The sequence below is a fragment of the Hippocampus guttulatus genome, chromosome 3, assembly GCF_054856545.1.
Source record: "Hippocampus guttulatus isolate MCC_2025c chromosome 3, RoL_Hgut_1.0, whole genome shotgun sequence".
NCBI lineage: Eukaryota > Metazoa > Chordata > Actinopteri > Syngnathiformes > Syngnathidae > Hippocampus > Hippocampus guttulatus.
In genome coordinates, this window is record NC_141263.1 from 24,823,190 (window position 1) to 24,843,443 (window position 20,254).

Below are 20,254 nucleotides of genomic sequence, written 5' to 3' on the forward strand. Positions count from 1 at the left end.
GCAGCGGCTCCTCTTGTTTTATGTTAAGAGGGAAGAAATTTCATCTGTGCTGTATGCATACAGCACATTTGACAACAAAGTTGTATTCAATTCAATTCAATTCAAACACACAGTTAAGAGATGCACATGGCTTTGTTGTTAGCGTTGCTTTTAGCATTACCATTCCTCATTCCACCAATAGCCGAAATGACATCATCTTGGTTTTGATTTCCAGTGCTGAAGACGTCTGATAGCAGGCATTTGTGGTGTCCGCCTAGCAAAGAGGTGCCTTGTCTGCGCTGTGCTCAAAAACCCTCGACCCTTCTTGCCCGTTTTTGTTGTTGTAAGTGGATGCGTGTTGAGTCGATGGAGTCGTGCCCATACATTTACAGACTTTGTGCTGGTTTTCGTGTCATTTTGATAGGACACGCAAAGCTGACAATTTGAAGCAGCATATGGGGTGTGAATGACATTGGCGAGAGGCAAATAGATTCGGGCTAATCCATCTGGTTGTGGTCTGATTAGGAGGAGAGGGGCGCTGCCAAATTAATCACTGAGATTAACAGCGGGACAATCACACACAGATGCAAACACAATTGAATGAGTTCGCCACGGCACAGTGACTCACTGAGATGCAACTGAGATCAACATTTAAGGTTTTTGAAATATGGAAGAAATGCCACCCAAAGACGATTGCCACATATCGTCTATTCAGAAATGGAATTTTGGAGCTTCTGAATGACCTGAGGGCTGACTTGAAGCCCGATTAAAATCCCTTTCAACTCTGCACTTCTGTGCATCTGGGTCATTCCAGCGCACTGTGGCAATTGGTGCTGGATGCTTCCAGACTGATCCAAGTTTTGAACGCAAAGTTATGCAGGAGGGGGGAAATACCGCTACATCCAGTCGAGTTACATCCAACATGGCATACCTTCCATGCAGTTGTAGTAACGTGTTTGAACGAGTACATACGCACACCGCTGCTCACTGTGATCGACCTGAAAATTATCCTGATCATTCAACTTACCCAGGAACTGTTTTGCATTGTGAAAAAAGAACAAAATCTAAAATGAAGTATGTTCCCTTTAAAGTTCGGACACCTTACCTCCAATGTCCCACTGACCCCATAACATTCATAGTTGCAGAAGCTGTTGCAAGCCTCTCTCTCTGCCGCAGGAATGATAAACGAACCAGACAGCTAACCGGCTTGCGAAGGGCCTCCTCTGTGGGCCCTTCTTGCTCAGCCGAACGTGGCGTATGGGTAACGTGTATCATATGAGCAGAAAACATCTTTGATCCCCGGCGGGAGGGATTAGGAGACGGGCCGGGTGCGCCCGTGTCTGCCTGGCTGTTAAGCAAGCGCTGATGAGCCCAGTGAAGTGAACGGTCCAAATATTTAAACTGACCTCGTTGTGTGTTTGTAAAGGAGGAGGGCACCTGGTGAAACCTTTGTGATGTACTAGAAAAAAAACAAAAAACTGTTCATTAGCCGATTAAGACGCTCTTGTGCTCAGATCTTTTTGTCGGGACATCTTTATCTTCTACTTTTACTTGTGTTTTTGTTTTTGGAATAGATTTATAATTCTTTTACTTACTTCTCAACGTTGCTATTATGTAAATGCTTTTCAATGTTAAATGTTAAAACTATGCCTTTTGCTACATCTATGACTAAGGCCTTTTAAAGCATTTCTGACTGCTACATTTTTAACTATGTGAAGCACATTGAACTACCTTGTGTATGAAATGCGCTATATAAAAAAAGGTGTGTTAATTTATCTAGCTATCTAGCTAGCTGTCTGTCTCTCTCTCAAGCTAGCTAGCTAGCCATCTGTCTGTCGAGCTAGCAAGCTCTCTCTCTCTCTCTCTCTCTCTCTCTCTCTCTCTCTCTCTGTCTCTCTCATACATACATACATATATATATATATATATATATACTGTATATTATATCAAGTCAAAACAAATCCAACAGAAATATTGCGCCCCTCAAGCGATCATTACCGGCCATACTTAACCTTCAGCCCACCTGCCAACTGTTTCAATTAAAAAAAAAAAATGTATTTGCTTGACGAAACACAAATGCAAGAGAAAAAAAAAACAAGAAAAGTGCTGCCAGCCATAAAATTTGTCTTGACTGTTGCTTCATGTTCATCGGCCAAGAGCCCAACGAGCAAACCCCGGCAATTAATTCCACCATCTATCTATCTATCCCCCACGGTTGTACAACACGGAGTAAATCAGTCGTATAAGCAACCAGGCATGACTCCTGTAAATTGGCTCGGTAGCACTGCCTGCAATTTGTTTTTGAAAATTCAGACCCCAAAAGCTAAGCGAATCATGAAATTTGGGAGGGATCGCTCTCATGAGTTGACCCCAAAAAATTCTCAGGAAAATTTGCTGTAAACCAAATCGCAAGTCTCCCATTTTGGTTTGAGCCAGCCCTTGCTGGCTCATCTTTCATCATTTCCATGGATCTTTCAAAGACAAAGTAGTCAGAAAAAAACTATGTCTCATTGCTACCAAAATGTAAGCACATAATTGACTTACAGTGTGGGTGATGCTATATCTTAAAGCCTTTTGGTTTTTGGCATTGCATGTGGCCGTAGCTTGGCAGTGAAATATGATGACTCGCTTTCAAACACAAAATTCGGGTAAGTCAAGTCTGCAAGGCTCCAATGTCCTTGGAAAGGAGCAAACAGTGCGTTACAAAATGACTGCTTCCCCCGTGCGAGTTAAGAGGGACTTACAGAGATGTCGGGCACTGTGGGATGTGCGGCATTACGTTTGTGCGAGCGAGCAGCCATGCGGGACGTTGGCAGCTCTCGGCGCAAAAAGCTCACTTTTGAAGAGGTTTTGCCCCACCCTTGTCTGGAGCATGGGGAGAGATTTTCTTGCTGTCTGGACTGTCAGCTGACTATGTGTGTGTGTGTGTGTGTGTGTGTGTGCTGACAGCTACCTGGCAGTCCCTAGATTAAGGTGTTCTAAAAACGGATGAAAAAAAATTAAATAAAAGTTGTTCTATTTTACATGTTTTTTTCTTATATGTGGGAGCAGCCCGGTTTGCAAGGGTGACAACATGATGACTGCCGTCTATAGTGTGTCTGTGTGCATGCGTGTTTACCGTGGACTGGTGCAGGAGCGCTCCCTGTACATGACCCCACCTCCGCATGTCCTTGAACATTCCGACCACTGGGACCAAGGAGACCACTGGCCGTGGACCGCCTTGGGGCCGTGCTCCCCATATTTGACACACTGGCCGCGCCAACACCACTAACAGAAGACAATACACATCAATCAATTTTCTCTTCCTTCAGCCTGTGTATAAAAAAATGGAGACTTCAGGGGGTGTCAATTCAATTTCCCCTCATGGGATTATAATGAATGAAATGATTAAAATTCAATCAAATAAATACATTTTCCCAGGCAGTCTATCCGGTGTTAATTATGGAGCGCATCTACTCACCATGTCGGGGCCGCAGCTGGTGCCCTCGGCGGCAGGCATGAACTTGGTCTCACATCGATGGCCCGTGCGGTGACACCACAGCGACTTGCAGATGTCCTGCCAGATGAGACACACAAACACAACAGAGGACTGGATGCGGTGAAATCTAGTCCACCATGACTATTGGTTCTTTTCCCTGAGTGGCAGAGGTGGAAACTACGAAATCTGAAATGTACTTAGGTGCAAAGGAAAAATGAATTATGAATACCAATTATGCCCATTTGGACCCCATAAAAATCTGTTTTTCAAGTCTCAAGATCTCACTCTGTTTTCAAATGTAGGGATTGAAAATTAAGAATCATCCGAAGAATCGATACTCAAAGAAAGAACAGAAAAATCTCATTTACTACAGTTGTTGTACTGTAGTAAATGAGTGTAAATGTATTTGTACTTCTTTACTTGCCATCACTGCTGAGTGAGCATCAGCTGCTCCTCGCCAGCGTCAGAAGGGAGGCTCATTGTCGGGCCCGTGGTGGACCCCTGCACCATAAGCCCGACAATGAGCCTCCCCTAAAAAAAGCCTTCACGTCAAACCTAATCAGTGCGCTTCTTTAATGAAACGGGCTATAATTGTGTGTGTCATCTGACCCAATAATACAGAAACGGAGCGAGTGAGTGAGCACAGAGGGAGAGCCTCGCATCGGGAGACAGGCTGCCGGCGCTGGCAGCCAGCCCGTGTAAGCGGCCGGGACGGAGGGCCGGGGTGAATGAGCCTTCCAGAATGGGTTAGGGTTTCAAATTAGGGTATCGAGCCTGGGTTGTATTTTCAAACAAAGTTTAGGGCCTCGAATTAGGGTTCTAGGCATGGATTTGGCTTTCAAGCAAGGTTTAGAGCTTCAAATTGGGGTTTTAAGCATGTAGTGGGGTTTTTAACAAGTGGTAAGGTTTCAAGCCTGGGTTACAGTTTCAAAATAGGGTTTCAACTAAGTGAGTGTTTCAAATAACACTATCAATAATGTGTTAGGCTTTCAAACTAGGATTATCTTTGAAGTTTTAATTCATAGGCCTTTTAAATTAAAAGTTTGGGTTCAAAATTAGGTTATCAAGATAGGATAAGGATTTCAAATTAGTGTTTGAAGTTAAAAGTTTCAATCCACATTGTGTTTTCAAAAAGTAAATGTTTGGGTTTCAAATAAGGTTTATGTGTCAAGCCAGGGTTGGCGTTCCATAAGCGGGTTACGGTTTTAAACACAGTTTGGGATTTTAATTTGGGTTTCGAGCAAGGGAAGGGCTTCAGACAAGGCTTTCAAGCATGGCTTAGGGTTTGAAATAAGGGTTTGAAGAGGAGGAACATTCATCGGTTCAGATGACGGCTGAATGGATCGTGTCAAACCTGTGTTAGGGTTTCAAGCAAGGGTCGTTCAAGCTTGGGTTTGGGTTTGAAGCCAAGTTTAGGGTTCCAAGCCTACCAATAGGTTAGGGCTTCAAAATCGGGTTTAAAATGATCTCAATCCAATACGTTGGCGTTCCAAATTCGATTTTCAAATTTGATTTTCCAAATTTGTGTTTATAGGCAAAGGTTCAGCCTTCAAATTACGGTTTGAAATAAAGGTTTTAAATACGGATTAGGGCTTCCAATCGGTGTCTCGAGCCAGGGTTGGGGTTTCAAATCGAGGTTGAGGGTCTAAAGTTAGGGTGAGGGTTTGAAGCCATTTTTGCTTTCAAGCGAGGGTTAGCCTCAAAGTCGCTGTGCATCACACAAAAGGCAAACCGTTTTTATGGTTTTTACCTTGCCGCCCTCATTTTCAATGAAGAAACCCTCTTCTAACAGGTCACGATCTCATCAACACCATGTGAAACAGCTCCAAAAGCCCTAATGAAGCGTTGAGCGTTAATCCGCTAGCTATAGCATTTGTCTGAGTCTATTTCCCAGCGGTCAGAGACCCAAGCAGCATTTCCATGTGAATAACAGCGAACATAAAGACTTCACCTCGCCCACAGTGCTCGACTGGCGTCGAAGGGCTCTGCCCATTGAGGGAATTTAAACCAGGAGTAAAACACAGGGGGTTTTCCTGCGCCATTTGACAAAGATCAGGGCAATTAATAAAGTGCTCATTTAGTAGGACATCACTGATGCTGTGAGGACAACAGTACTTGGATCCTTTATGACAGGGGTGCTCATTATTGGGGTTTCCTAATGGTATCAAAGACTTGTTAATGTGGGACAGTTCTGGTCCATAAGAAGTCCAGGACTATTCTATAGATGTTGTTTTTCATGCAATGCAAAGAGTGAGGCAAGTGTGGGAAAGGCTTGAGGTGAAGTTCAAAAGATTTGTCTCAGGGAATAGAAGAAGAGAGCCTAGAATCTTACTCCAGACCGAAGACCATCAAACAGTATTGAGTTAGTACAGAGATAAGTTCAACTTTACATGAGGTGACATTCAGAAAAATCTTGACCTTGGTTTCAGAGAATTTCTCTTGGGGACTGGAGAGGAAAAGGTTGAAGGTCTGGATTTAGTTTTAAGGAATTTGGTCGGGGACTAGCCAGAATTCTGCTTCTGGACAACAATTTTAAAAGCAGAGGAACCACTAAAGTACCAAAATATGGAAATGGCTCAAAACAAGCTGAGGATCGACAGAGCAAAAGATTTGCGGGAATAGCTTGAAGTCCTTTTCCGGTGAAGTTCAGAAGATATATTATGAACTCTATGTTAAGGACTTTTTTTTTTTTTTTAATGGGGACTCAAAGAGCTGAAGATGAGACAAAGCACTAATGAACCAAAACACTGCAAAAAAAAGTGCTTCATTAAAGCCAAACCAAAGATTCCAAGAACAGAAGAGCCACTAACAGATGAAAATTTGAAACTTTGCATATGTTGCTGGAGATATGAAAATACTGCCACCAAACCCCATGTGAAGGGTTTGTAAAAGGCTTGTGAAGTTCAGGAAGGTCTGCATTTGGATCTAACCCTTTCAGGGACAGCGCGGCTACTACAGTGGACAGCCCTATCATAGTATAAGGCTACAGGTTATCATTATTGGTCGAAAGAAAGGGTTAAGGATTTCCCCCCCCGGTAAAGACGAGTTCATTCTGTAGACAAAAACAATCAGAGGCTTTAAGATAAGAAGACTTGTCGGAATGACCAATGATCGATGGCTAATGACTAATGAAGTTCACGAAAGACGAAGTTTAGCAATGCCTGGATGGAAGTGATAGTCAGGAGTTCATTCGGGGAATGGAAGCACTAAAGAGGTATAAAATCCCACAGCAGACCAGAGACTCAAATATGGTATAGCACATGAACCCTTAAAAGACTCAAATATGAAAAATTGAGGCTGGTTAGACTGCTTTGTTCACTGATGAGATGCCTTCAATAAAAAAAAAAAACACCAAGCCCCTTTTCAAAAGTTGAGTAGAGAAATAACTAGAAGTCCACAAAAGTTGAAAAAGATTTTCACGCGCTTACCTTAACAAAGTCAAGGCGGCATAACTTTGCCTTGGAGCCAAATTGCCACTTGCACTGCGTGTCAGCATCATACAGCTGCCCGGGAAGCTTCTCGGGATATTTGTATTGACCGATCTGCTTGGGCTCGTCCACCAGACAGGACGCCTGAGTGGTTCTGGATGGACACGCCATCGGGCATCACAATTACAATCGACAAAACCATCCAAGCAAATGGTGGGATCGCAACGATGCTTACCCAAGGAACCGGTTGAGGTACTGGCGGCTGCAGATGGACCAAGAGAAGACTCCGTTGTTACCGGCGAGGGTGGGGGACATGATGTTGCCCTCGGTTTTGCGACAGGGGTTGCCCTCGCCGTCATGTATCATCCCGAAACTGAAGCAAAAAAAACCCCAACAAACAAACAATGGGTATCAAGATTGAGTTTGCTGTTAGGGTTTAAGAGTTTCAAATTCGGGATTCAAATGAGGGTTTCAAGTTAGGGTACAGATTTCAAATGACAGTTCCAAGTTAGGGTGTCAAGGACACGAGAGTTTTGGAGACAGGGTTAGGTTTTAAAACAATGGATGATGTTTCATATTACAGTTTGAAGCAAATTTTTAAAGTTACAAATGTAAGTTTGGATGTGCATTCGATTTTCAAGACAAATTTGCGTTTCAAATGAAGGCTTTAAACTAGGGATAGGGTGTCAAGTCTCAGTATGGGTTTTCAATTTGGCTTTTGATATGGATGACCTGTTAAGTCCTAATTACCCCACGGGGATAAATAAAGTTTTCTGAATCTGAATCTGGACAAATGAGAGTCATTTCAACTTTTCTTTCGGGTTTTCACCTTCTAATGTAAGCAATACAAAAATGAGGGGTGGGCATCCGCTAAATGCTTTTCACAGCTGGTCTTGATACCCTACCCTTACAAATTGTGAGGCTTCGCTATATTTGTTGCATTACAATATTGTGTTTCTGCCCCAATTGATCTCATGACTCAACATGCTTTCATGCTTTTTTGACACTGAAGCAGCCTGGTGATGAACAGGAGAAAACACGTTCAAGGTTTGTGTTGGGCGAGTGCCAGGCAAGCAGATGCGTTTAACCGTATAAAATAAAATAAAAACAAAAAAAAATTTTTTTTAAACAATGTCAATTCAACCAATCAAACGTATGTCTCGATGGAAACACAAACACAAACAGAGCGGCGTCCGCCCTGGGCTATTCTCTCCAGCAGTCGAATTTGGACATAATGTTGGCAGGTCAAAGCGCGTTTGTGTCTCCGCGTGTGACGTTTGAGGCCCCTCTCGGTCGATAACACGGAGGCTTCATCTGCTTCCAGTTTACGATTGCAATTTCTGCCACTTGGTTGCTTCAACGTCGTGACTGTGAGGCGCGACGGACGTACTTGTGTCCGGACTCGTGAGCGATGGTGAACGCCAAGCCCAGTCCCGTGTCCTCGTTGATGGTGCAGCTCCTGTACTTGCTGCACATGCCGCTGATTGGAGCAAAACCTGAGGACAGAAGAATGACTCGGAATGAAGACGAAGCAAAAGGAGTATCGATTTCAGCTCCGCAAGGTGATGAACAGGTTGTCGGACACCATTTTTATGGTGAATGATGGTCAAACTTAGACACAGATGCTGCACCCCGATTAACCCCTTCATGCACCAATAATGATAACCTGTCACCTGATAACATGATAAGCTGTCCACTGTAGTGTCCGCTGTCCTTGAAAGGGTTAAATCGTTCAAGAAAAAAAAAAATTGAAAGTAGCATTTTTTTAATAGCTGGTGTCCGGGCCCGTTTTGCTTTTCAAATAACAAAAAAATTATAAAAAATATATTTAATGTTCATGCCATTTTCCATCCATGTAAATAGGGTACACACCCCAAAAAAAGTTTTGCAATCTAGCGTAGACCATATGCCTCGGGAACCTGCTTATGATAGGGGCTCATTTGGACAGAAATTCCCTGGTAGGTGTTCGTCAAAGGTGTCCCGAAAGTCACTCCAAATGGTTGTTTTGGAGTTTTTCATAGTCCTGGAATTCTACCATGGCTGCTTCATAGGAAAATGGATGTCTTCCTGTTCAAGTTTAGGCATAGGTCCTTCAGACCTTTTGTGGTGCCAGTTAGGATAGACATCCATCCATCCATCCATCCATTTTCCGAACCGCTTAATCCTCACTAGGGTCGCGGGGGGTGCTGGAGCCTATCCCAGCCATCTTCTGGCAGAAGGCGGGGGACACCCTGAACCAGTTGCCAGCCAATCGCAGGGCATAGGATAGACATGCCCACTAAAATTTATGTTGATTGGTCAAGCTGGTGCTCGGGTCAATATTTTCCAGAAGATACCGTAGCACCTCTTTTTCATGGTGAATCTTGAAAACAATCATCACATTTGACACCTGCACGGGGGGGGGGGGGGGGGGGGCTTCTCAATTGAGCATCTCCCATCTGGCTTGAATTCTTACTTTCGAATGGGGCCAAATTTTGGGCAAGTTCCCTCGTTTGAGTTTATCGCAGCCCTGAAATTCCCTAGATTTGCTGGTTGAAAATGTTTTCAAGCACGGGTCCTTGTATTTATTTGGTTCTTCCCAATATATCGTCATAGACATGTCTGCCAAACTTTGTGTTGATCTGTGAAGCTGGTGTTGGTTAAACTTTACTGTTTAGAATGTTTTCTAAGCCTTCTTTATAAACAGGCATCGGTGGCATGCGTGTTCTTCAAGGGGTACTTCTACATCCACCTTGCTTAGTCAGTGGAGACGTTTTAGTTTAATCCAAACCAAAATAACAGGAATGAAAATGTGCTTCGGACCGCAGTCTGAACCCAAATGACTTCCAAGCAGACATGGGAGACTCCCTGGGTAGGACGGTTCAGACTTTCCAGCAATTACCCGAGGTCACTCCATTCGTCCATCCATCCGTCTCTGGGGGGTAGCCATGGAAAAGGCAAGAAAAAAAAAAGGACTAAATCCTGGTCTGGTGCCGACCGAGTGGCACTTGATGCCATGCCAGATTTGTGAAGCGATACTCTACCAAGGCCCTATAAGAGGTGGTACATTAAATAAAGTGATTCATTTTTTTTCCAAGCTTGAACCTAATTTGAAACCATAACCCTGACTTTAAAACCTAACCCTGGCTTGAAAGCCCAAACCGAGTGGCGAGTTGAATAACTTGAAACCCTAACTGCTGTGATTGGCTGGCATCCAATCCAGGGTGCACCCCGCCGCCTCACCCAAAGTCAACTGGGAAAGGTGCCAGTACAACCACGACCCTGATCAAGAAAAAAATAGTTGAGGAAATGGAAGGATGGATGGAAACCCTAAAACTGTGTCTGGAAATGCTAATTCTGGCTTGAAAGCCGAAAAACCCTAACACTGTCTTCAAACCCTAACTTTGCCTGTAAAATCTCGCTTGAAACCCTAGCCTTCGATTGATACATTGACTCAAAACCCTAACCGTGGCTTGAAAACCAAATTTGAAAATCGTCTTTTAGCTTGAAACACCAATTTGATTCCCTAACCTTGGCGTGAAAACATTACCTACTCTGGCTTGAAATCTGAACTTGTAACCCCAAGCATGGCTGAAAAGGCCAGGCTAGACAACTTTATCAATATAGCACATTGCATCTACAAGATAACTCACTGTGCTTCACACAACCAAAGGCACAAGACTTCCTGCAAAAGAATTTCCAAACAAAACAGCTGAAGACATTCAAAGGCAAAGCAATGACAACAAAGGTATCTTCCTGAAATTAGTAAAAGAATGCACATTGACACAATTTAAATGTATTTACAAGCAAAAGGTTAAAAGACCTTAGTCATGTATGGTAGGACTTGGAGCTGACTTCATCTCTGTTGAGAGTATGGCAAAAGTATGTCATTTAAACGCCGAGCAGATCTCAACTCTTGAACGTGCGACATTTCAAAGCCAAACTTTAAGAGTGTGAAGCACCTGTAGGAATCCTACTATCCGCGCATCAACAGGAGCGAGTCAGCAACTCGCTCGTGGTAGCTAAACCTAACAACCTCGTGTTTATAGAGCAGCAGAAGGTGGTCGAGACCTTCAAGGGTAAAAACAAACCGAAAACGGAGAACGGGAAGTTGGTTTTGGCCGGCTGCCTTACCCAGGGTGTCGCAGGGCTCGTTCTTCCAGGAGCAGATGTCCAGCCCGGTGAGGAGAACGGCGTGGTCGTGCCGCTTACCACTCTTACCCACCAGGCCTGACTGCCACTGGCAGAAGCTGTTGAGTGACTGGTCAGCGTGGTGATTGATGGTCAGGCCAAGCTGTTGTTGAGCAGAAATACATGAGTTGAATCTTGTAAAAAAAAAAATAATAATAATAATGATAAATAATCACATCTTAAAAAATAGTTTGATCCCCTGAATAATTGCCATTCACCAAAAAAAACTATTTGTAATTCTTTTTTTCTATGTATTATCCTGATCATTTGAATTCGGTGTGTTTTGGTGTGTTGAAGGGAAACATCTATTAAAAAAAAAAAAAGAAGCAGCGTTAACGGAGCAAATAAAATTTATTTTATCTATCTACTCAATTTTCTTGTTTGTTTGTTTGTTTGTTTTTTAATTAGTCACCTGATCAATCGGTTGTCGGAAACGTATTTTGACAAATATCAGACTCAGCATCAGGTTAAGGAAAATCCATACCAGTAGGGCTGTGGTTATAGTATACTATAATTAGCAATTAGTTGTATTCATTTAAGTGAAGACATTGATCATGTTAATGATTTTTCATCATAATTAGGAAACTGATGCATATCGATTTGCAGCATTTTACTTGGATAAATATCTGCCAATGTTCACCTTTCCAAATAACTACTACTACAACATTCTTGTAAATCACAATTGTCCCATCACCGGTGAGCTATTTTTTTTTTTTTTTTTTTAGAACAGGCCCTTGGGCTATTAATGTGGCCCTTGGGGGCTACCTGGTGCCTGCGAGCACCCTTATTTGAGCCATTCACAGCAGGGTTTGGTCCCTAGCCTACAATTACTGTATATTTGCAGAGTGACACTACCAGCCAGTTCACTCACCGGGTCCTGTTCCAGTAGCAATAAGCTAACTACCACAATGTTGATGTCTGTCCCGATGGTGCCGTCTTTGAAAAGACTGGAAACCTGAAGGGGGGGAAAAAAAGAGCACTAAAAGTGGCTGTTAACTCAACAAATGAGCCAACTCTAAAATCAGTTACCACCCTGTGTGTGCCTGGTAGCATGTCGTCACGGCCCAATACACACAGCACGAACCATAGACGAAAATGTGGAAAGTCTTTGTCATTGATGCACTCGTGGTATTGAACGAGTGCTGCATTTAGGAGAACGGTAAGAAGCCACCGGCGCCACTGAAAGCGCTGCGAAACCACATTTTTTGAACACGTAAGGCAGAGCTTGAGAATGGGTACGGTCCAACCCGTAGGGGAGTAACGGTTGGCATTCTCTTGGTCTGATCCTACTCTAAGATTAAATTATGTTCTGTCGGTGGTAAAATTCACCAAAGCCGATGGTCCTATGACTAGGAGACAGACAAAATGTTAACGAAGTACTTGGTCATGTTGCCACTTGTCTGTCCATCTAAGCCAGACAGGCCAATGGAAAAAAAATATAGCCCCGTTTCATTTCCACCAAGCGGTATGGTTCGGCTCGGTTTGGTAAGATCCGCATTTCTCTGCATTTCCAATGTAAAAGGTCCCAAAATATCCGATTTGCATCTGTAAGTAGGTAGGGAGGTAGTTTGCAGGTAGGTAGGCAGGCAGGCAGGCAGAGTAAAGTAAGAGCGGTTGGTCGCAATGTCGTAAGGGAGAGTCAGGAAGAGTGAGTTGCGGAAAAGCCGTGTCATGTAAGATTAGTTTGGAAGGTAGATTGTTAGTTTCCATGGTTAATGGTCCTAAATTATCTAACTTGTACCATCTCCCATTAGGATACCAGTTGCTGTAACCCTTTCGGGGACAGCGGTTACTACAGTAGACTTATCAGGTTACAGGGTGCATGAAAGGGTTAACACAGTCCAGTCTTTATTATTTGGTTGAAACATGACAAATGATGCTTAAGGCCCTCAACTGCCTTCCCTTTTTGACACTGACCATGTTCATGACGGTGAGGACGTAGGTGGTGACGTTTTCCCGGCCGTGTTTCTCCAGCATCTTCCGGTCCGCCACCACCAGGGTCTCCACATTCAGACCTCCGACCCGGTTGGAGTCAATCGGAGACCGCCTTGGCCTTCCTGGGCCCTCATCGTCGGCCATGTCAAACTCATCTGGCATCAGGAAAGGGTCCTCAGTGGGAGGCTTGGGAGTGTCTGTGAATATGAGAAGCATTGTGGTCCAGTCAGCCAGAAGAGTATTTGGGGTCCCCCATGTTCGTTGTAGGTGTTATTCTACACTAAGCATGCCTTCATGGACCGTGCAGCGTTATTGTCTTTCTATTTTCAGGCTAATTTAATATGTATAATGAGGGTCAATTGTATTTCTATACGGTTCAACAAGGCAACAGTGGCCTGACAAAGCATTGAAGAGTATATGGGTCAGTGGGTATGTAGGCTGACCGAGCCCTACACCAAACCTACTGTGACCTGACCTAAAAGCCCAACCTGATCCTACCAGAACACTGTCGGCAAGGCAGTGTAGGAATTGAGGGTATGGGAAGGAAAGCGAAGGCAAAGTTGGTCAGTAAAATTCAAAGTTCAAAGCAAGCACGGTGAATCAGCATTTAGTTGTTATGCTGCAGGCAAATGGTATAAGATGTCAACAGAACTGACACTCGCCCAAAGTGTCAATACTTTTAAATCCAGGTTGAAAACAAAGCTCCCCCATACCTATGTTTCAGGTCTTCAAGGCATTTCTATCTTTTTTTTTCAAAATCCTGTTCTTGCGCTGTATGTTGTTTTAGTAATTACTAATTTTAGTCAACTTTTTACAAAAATATCTTTAATTATTCTGATTTGTAAATGCCTTTGAATGTTGACAATTTAACTGTGTGAAGCACATTGAGCTCCCTTGTACATGAAATGCGCGAAATGCTTGTTATGCTTTTCCTTGTCTTACGGCAGGTATAAAAAGTCGACAACCCCCTGTTAGAATCCTTAGTGTACATCAATGAGACCAAAATATTATATTATAATTTACAAGTAGAAGGAAATGAAGTTCCCTTACATACATTGCTTGCGGCGCCCACAGAAATGCTGCCTTTCTGTGTGCCCGTTTTGGTCGTCCTGGTGTTGAGGATAGTCCTGGTGCGGTCGTTGGACCTGGTGTTGCGTGGATGTTCCGAGACCCGACGGCTCGCCGGCTTGTTGGCGGACCACGTGTTCGGCGGAGCGTTTGTAGACGACGTGCGGCTGGTGACCGTCGGGTGCACTGTAGTTGTGATGTTGGGCCAGATGCTGAGGCAGAGGCGAGATCAAGTACTCGTGCTCAGACACACGGATCAAACCTGACTGGGAGACAGACACAATGCGCACTATCAGGATTTTAAAACCCAGTAAGAAACAGATAACTTGAGGGGAATCCATCCATCTATCCATTTTCTGATCGGCTAATCCTCACAAGGGTCACAGGGTATGCTGGAGTTTATCCCAGCTGTTTTCGGGCAGTGGGCGGGGTACCCCTGAACTGGTTGCGAGCCAATCGCAGTGCACACATAGACAAACAACCATCGGCGCTCACAATCACACCTGGGATCAATTTAGAGTGTTCCATTAACCTGCCATGCATGTTTTTGGAATATGGGAGGAAACCGGAATACCCGGAGAAATCCCACCCGGCGGAGAAAATGCAAACTCCACACAGGAAGGCCGGAGCCAGAATCAAACCCTGCACCTTTGCACCGTGAGGCGAACATGTTAACCAGTCGACCACCGTTTTTAAATTATTGTGAAAAATGGATCTTCAAGGCCATACCGCCTAGTCCAGCACGTTGCTTTGCGCTTCTGCTTTTGGCAGAGGTAATTAGTTAAATTTAGGGTTGCTGGGTCAGCAATTCATTGTCTATAGCCACTAATTCCCATCAGAATTGCCAACACACACTGTAAGACGTAAACACACACATCAACCCACTGACCCACTGGCCTTTGGCCTTGGTGTGAGTGAGCGTGTTTGGGTATCTAAGGGTGTGTGTGTGTGTGTGTGTGTGTGTGTGTGTGTGTGCGAGACACAGTCGACTAGCAGGTTGCAAAATAAACAGACGACCGACAAAAGAGAAGCTGGTGTTGTCAAAACACGACTGGGCTCGCTGTGGAGCTGACGCTTTGAGCCTGAGTCGTTCTAATTTGTGTGGAACGTAAACTTCCTCTAGCCTACATTTCACGCGGACGCATTACACGCTCTGGTTTGACAGCACAGGGGCGCGTACGGACACACACACACACACGCACACACACACACACACACACACATACACACACATGAATGACCAAGGTTCTTTTCCAGACAGAGTCAGCCATGAGCGATTTATTCACAAAAGAGGAAATAGACGATGCTCAAGCATATGAAGTATATGACAATATATTTGAAGGGAAAGTGTATATAGCATCAAGTCCTTCACTAGTCAAGAGCATAGTGAACATGAATTCAACAGTTGACATCCAATCAATGTGGCGGAGTCTTAAAATAGGAATCAAAGCTGAGCGGTAAGGACAGAGAGGAGAGGTCAGGATGCTTTTATCAGTCACTTTCGCTTTGCTCATCTCTTCATCCCCATCTGGAGTTTTTACAACGACGTCAAGCGATATCGCTGTCATCGTTGCTCGGAAAGTTTCCCTTGCCCTCGAGCGGTGCTATGTGACTTTTCTTCAAAAGGATTAGCCGTTTGAAGCCTAATATATCACACGCCGTATCGGCCGTCTTTGCTGTGCCTCGCGTTTCGTTTCATTTGCCAACGTACAAAGGTAAAATTAGTGACTTTCAACCGGGAAGACTGTCAGTTAAAACGTCAAAAGTTAGTGGTTAAACTTTTTAGCTCTCTTTCTTCTACACATCAAAAGGTCTTCGAGTGAATGAGTCTGGACTAGATGTGACGATTCGGTCATGAGTAAGGCAAGGGAAAATTGCATTCGAAAATTATTGACGAGATGATGAATGCGCATCAACCTGCCTGGTCAATAATGTCATCTTGTTCATGCACAAGCCAGCTCACTGAATATCCTAAACTGGCCTCTTTATAAACTCCTTTTAAGGTTTCCGTACCATGACATTATGACGCAAATGACTAAGTGCTTACACGCCATAAAGACAAGGGGGAGGGCGGGGGCCAGGGGGAACCCAGTGGCCAGAAGCCCCAAACCAGTGATTACTGCACATCTGTGGGGAGTCATGTGACCAGAAGAATTATGGGTCTTGTAAGGGGAAGAAGCACAAGGTGGTAATATTATATTTAGAAGAGCAAGGAGACCGGCAGCGGTGCGCGAGTACGTTGACAGAAAATAATCAAATAAATGCAATACGATCCGATGAAACCAAATTCGAGTTTTCTTCGTGGCTAAAATTCCAAAATGTATGCTTGGCACAAACGTAACACATAATTTATTATAGACATCAAACCTACAGTAAAGCATTACAGGATTCATAAAGCATTCAACAACAATTACAGGTTACGAATAATAGTTAAAGAAGAGAGGATTAAGTCGTCAACATGTCAAGATGTATAAATTAAACATTAATTACCGAAATTGATTAAAGTTACATAATGTCTGTAATGTGTTGTTTTACCAACCCCGTTCTATTTACTGAGCGGCATTGCGAATCTAATCGTCATTAGCATGACTCTGTGACATCATCAGCATCACAATTGCAACGTTACTTCCAGTTCTGCGTGTAAAACTGGAACAGTCAGAGTGCATTGATAGTCATTTCCATATGTATGGACCCTTAAGGGTTAGGCCATTGTGGCCCAAAATAGGATAATGAGGTGGGGGCGACAGAGGGTGTGTTGACGCTCCTCTCCGTGGGTGACAATGCCATCTCAGTGGGATCCTCATCGCGAGTAGAGTGAACCACTCTTTATCCAGACCCACCAATTTGGGATATAGTGAGAGAAAAATAATCAATATTAATGAATAATAATTAATAATAATTAGTTCTATTAGACCATATATATGCCCCAAATTGTGGGACCAGAACACTTTCAATAGTGATGGGAAAATGAAGCTTTAAAATGATTCATGAACCAGTTATTATGTTTATTGAGCCCTCGAGATGGCATTCGGTGTTCAACATGGGGCTGAAAGCACATTGACTCGTCATTTCTTACAACACTTTCTTGAAGTCACCAGTGCCATTTAGTGGAGTAAAAAAAAAATACAACTGGTTCATGAAGCAAATTTGAAGCTTCATTTCCCTATCACGACTTTTAATGTCATTTCAAACTCATCTTACAACACAACCCTTAAAAATGAATGGCTTATAAATGATTTTCTGATCAAACGTTGACTTCCACCCTTGCTAATAGTGATCCAGACTTTCCTCTGCATCATCTTGATCAGTTATTCACTTATTTTGCTTGAGCAAATGCCACAAGGAGATTTCTGAGACTGTGGAATACAGCAACAGGCTAAAATAATGTTATCATTTAAGTTTTTGAGTGACTATTGCCGCCCTTGTAACTTTGGAGCATCTCCTGAATGGGCACTACAAAAAGCACATGCTTTTGCCAGGGGAAAATGTTTCTAGAGTAAAAAAAAAAAAGAAGTTCTGCACTTTATTTAACCACATGGCGAACAAATCCCATTTTTGTACGACTGCAGTTGATGTGAAGGCAACACTAGTGAGTCGGATTTTGATGTATGGCTTCAGTTTGCATCCATTTGAAGTCCTCCACACCGCCCATTAGTCTTATGTGAGAAAGATGACAAAGGACACACACAAACACACAGCATCCCTCAGCCATTCGAGAAACCCAACCACGCACTCCCCCTCTTCATCTTCCTCCTCTCAAGCTGGCATCTAACAGTGGGCACTACATCACTGTCAGAATGCAGACCACCAGGGAGTGGCTCCAGTCCGGAGAGAAGGGGGACGGTCCAATTTGTTGGCCTCTACACAAAGTGGACAGGTACAAATGGGCCAAATGCTGGCCGGAGATCATTCACTTCATCATTCATTGCTGCATTCAAGGTTAAAAGTTGAGCCTGCATTTAGGGTCCGCTTCAAATGCCGACACCAGCGCAAAAGGGGCTTTTCAACATTGAAAGGATGTGGGCTGTAAATCTAGGGTGTTACACTCGGTATACACAGGTGACATTCTGCATCCGACACGACTTCGGAAGATGGCGGAACGAGCCATGACAAAGTTGAACACCTGACAATCAGTGTCCGCACATCTACGTCAAAGCCAATTGTTGCAAGCCCTTTCGCGCTGGCTTCCCGGTGCAGCCGAGGCATGACAGTAGAGACAATTTCCCAGAAAGGCACTGTGAAACCTGCTTGACCATTAGGCTTTGAAAGCAGATTATATGTATGGACGAACACTAAAAATCCGAAAAAATGATGGCTTGGATGGTCAGTATGGCTATGCACAAGTGACAATGTCTCACAGTGGGGAGTTCTTGCCCAAAGGAATGTCGTGAAATAATTGTTGAGATGCAGAGGCATTGATTTGCTGTATGTGACGATCACAAAAAATTGAAAAAAAATCTCAGATTGTTAGTATGCAAGGGGCTCGTATCATAATGTGCGCAGCCTCAACAGCTGTTCAGGTGTGGCAATATCTCGCTTTGGAGACTTTTATCTAAAAGGGACTGCGGGAATAATTGAAAAAAAAAATGAATTTGTCATTATTCTGGGAAGGTAGTATGAAGGGCCTTTCTTGTTTTGGGATTGGCGTATGTATTAATATGTATCCAGGAATGACGAACACTGTAATTCTACTACATGTCGAAATATGGTTAAAAATAGTCTAGATGGTCACTTAGAGTTGAAGTATAAGTGCCCCCACTCAAAGACTACACGACACCCAGCGTCACCATGGGGGCGGTGGGAAAAGCCGCAGCACACCACAGGGAGTCGGGTGCGTGTTAAGGGCAGACGTAATTCTTAAGTTCGCGTCTGTGATCTTGCAAAGTACAAGAATGCCTGGCGGAAGTTGCAACTTGCGGCACCGTGTCAACGACGAGAGCAGGGGAATGTGGTGGTGGAACAAAGGACATTGAGGGCAGAGGTTGGATTCACACTGCCATGCCATACCAATTGGCATCACCTTCATTGAAGCATTTACACAGTTTCATGTCAAATAAGCACTTAAATTGGGTGAAACGTAAATTTCTTTTGGGTGTGTTTTTTGGGGATACTTTTCAAAATGTGAACGCCGTGAGGTTGTAGAATGTGTTTCTGTTGTTCTTACTGATTCTATCCTCTCTGCTGCTGCTTGGGATACATGCCGTGTTGTATCCATCGTACTCTGAAACAATATATATATTTTTTTAGAATTTCCGAACAAATCGTTGAAACAATACGTTGGATGTGAGTAACCAAACGCATAAACACCAAACCAGGAACTTTAATTATGGCCGTTATGCAACACAGTCCCCTCAGCGTTGATGACGATTTGGGGTTCAAACGGTTCAGTTACCAGGACATGAGAAAACCTCTTTTGCCCAACATGCGAGCCGTGTTAAATAATCGTCTTTTTTTTTCCCCCGTGCAAGCGCCCTAATGACAAGTTCACTTCACTCAAGTACCGAGCCTTTAAGGACACGCAGAAAGTAATTAAGATATATGCACAATTAACAAGGCTCTGCGGGATGAAATCCCTCATCATCTAGCGCTGCTCTTAATACCGTCTCATTTGCTACACTTCCATCTGTTTGACCCCCGACCCGGAATGCTCCAGCATTGGTTCAAGTCCAGAAGCCCCAGCTGACTTCCCCTCTTTAAGAGACAACAACATGAAGGACGAGAGGCTCTTATTCTTCCTTTCTCCTCTCTGTTTGCTCTCACCCCATTTCGCTCTCCCAAAGGCCCTTTGACATGAACAGTCCATCTTTCAAAAGAGACGATATGACCTCCCTGGGAGCTTCCAAGGCTGGACAATGGCTCCACATTATCCCGGCACAACATTTTCTCTCACTCGCACTCTCTCACTCGCCATTCATGATGTCACCCTCTTTTCTTCCCTCTCATGTGTCTTTCTTCCTTTGCCGCATTGTTTGTAATCCCACCGTAATCCCCCCCCCCCACACCCCCTAGCAGCCTTCAATGCAGTCGCTCCTTATTTTGTACTTAATCCAAAGATTCTTGGCAGGAGAGCTGCATAAAAGCACGGGTGAGATGGACTCTCACACAACACACACACACAGACCATAGTCCTTGGATAAAGATATGGAGTGAGATGTCAATATTCATTCAACTTTTGTCCTTGCGATGCCCTTCGAAA

General features: G+C 43.8%; 1 protein-coding gene across 1 annotated transcript in view; it reads right to left on the reverse strand.

The window, feature by feature from the left end:
* adamts18 (ADAM metallopeptidase with thrombospondin type 1 motif, 18) overlaps window positions 1-20,254 on the reverse strand; it is a 57,515-nt gene that overhangs the window by 32,123 nt on the left and 5,138 nt on the right. Inside the window, exons 4-12 of the mRNA XM_086107621.1 lie at window positions 14,045-14,324; window positions 12,973-13,187; window positions 11,927-12,010; window positions 10,999-11,158; window positions 8,276-8,381; window positions 7,121-7,258; window positions 6,886-7,039; window positions 3,440-3,535; window positions 3,098-3,246 (exon numbers count right to left, since the gene is read on the reverse strand). Coding sequence (XP_085963747.1) covers window positions 3,098-3,246; window positions 3,440-3,535; window positions 6,886-7,039; window positions 7,121-7,258; window positions 8,276-8,381; window positions 10,999-11,158; window positions 11,927-12,010; window positions 12,973-13,187; window positions 14,045-14,324 — 1,382 coding nt within the window. The remainder of the gene's footprint in view (window positions 1-3,097; window positions 3,247-3,439; window positions 3,536-6,885; window positions 7,040-7,120; window positions 7,259-8,275; window positions 8,382-10,998; window positions 11,159-11,926; window positions 12,011-12,972; window positions 13,188-14,044; window positions 14,325-20,254) is intronic.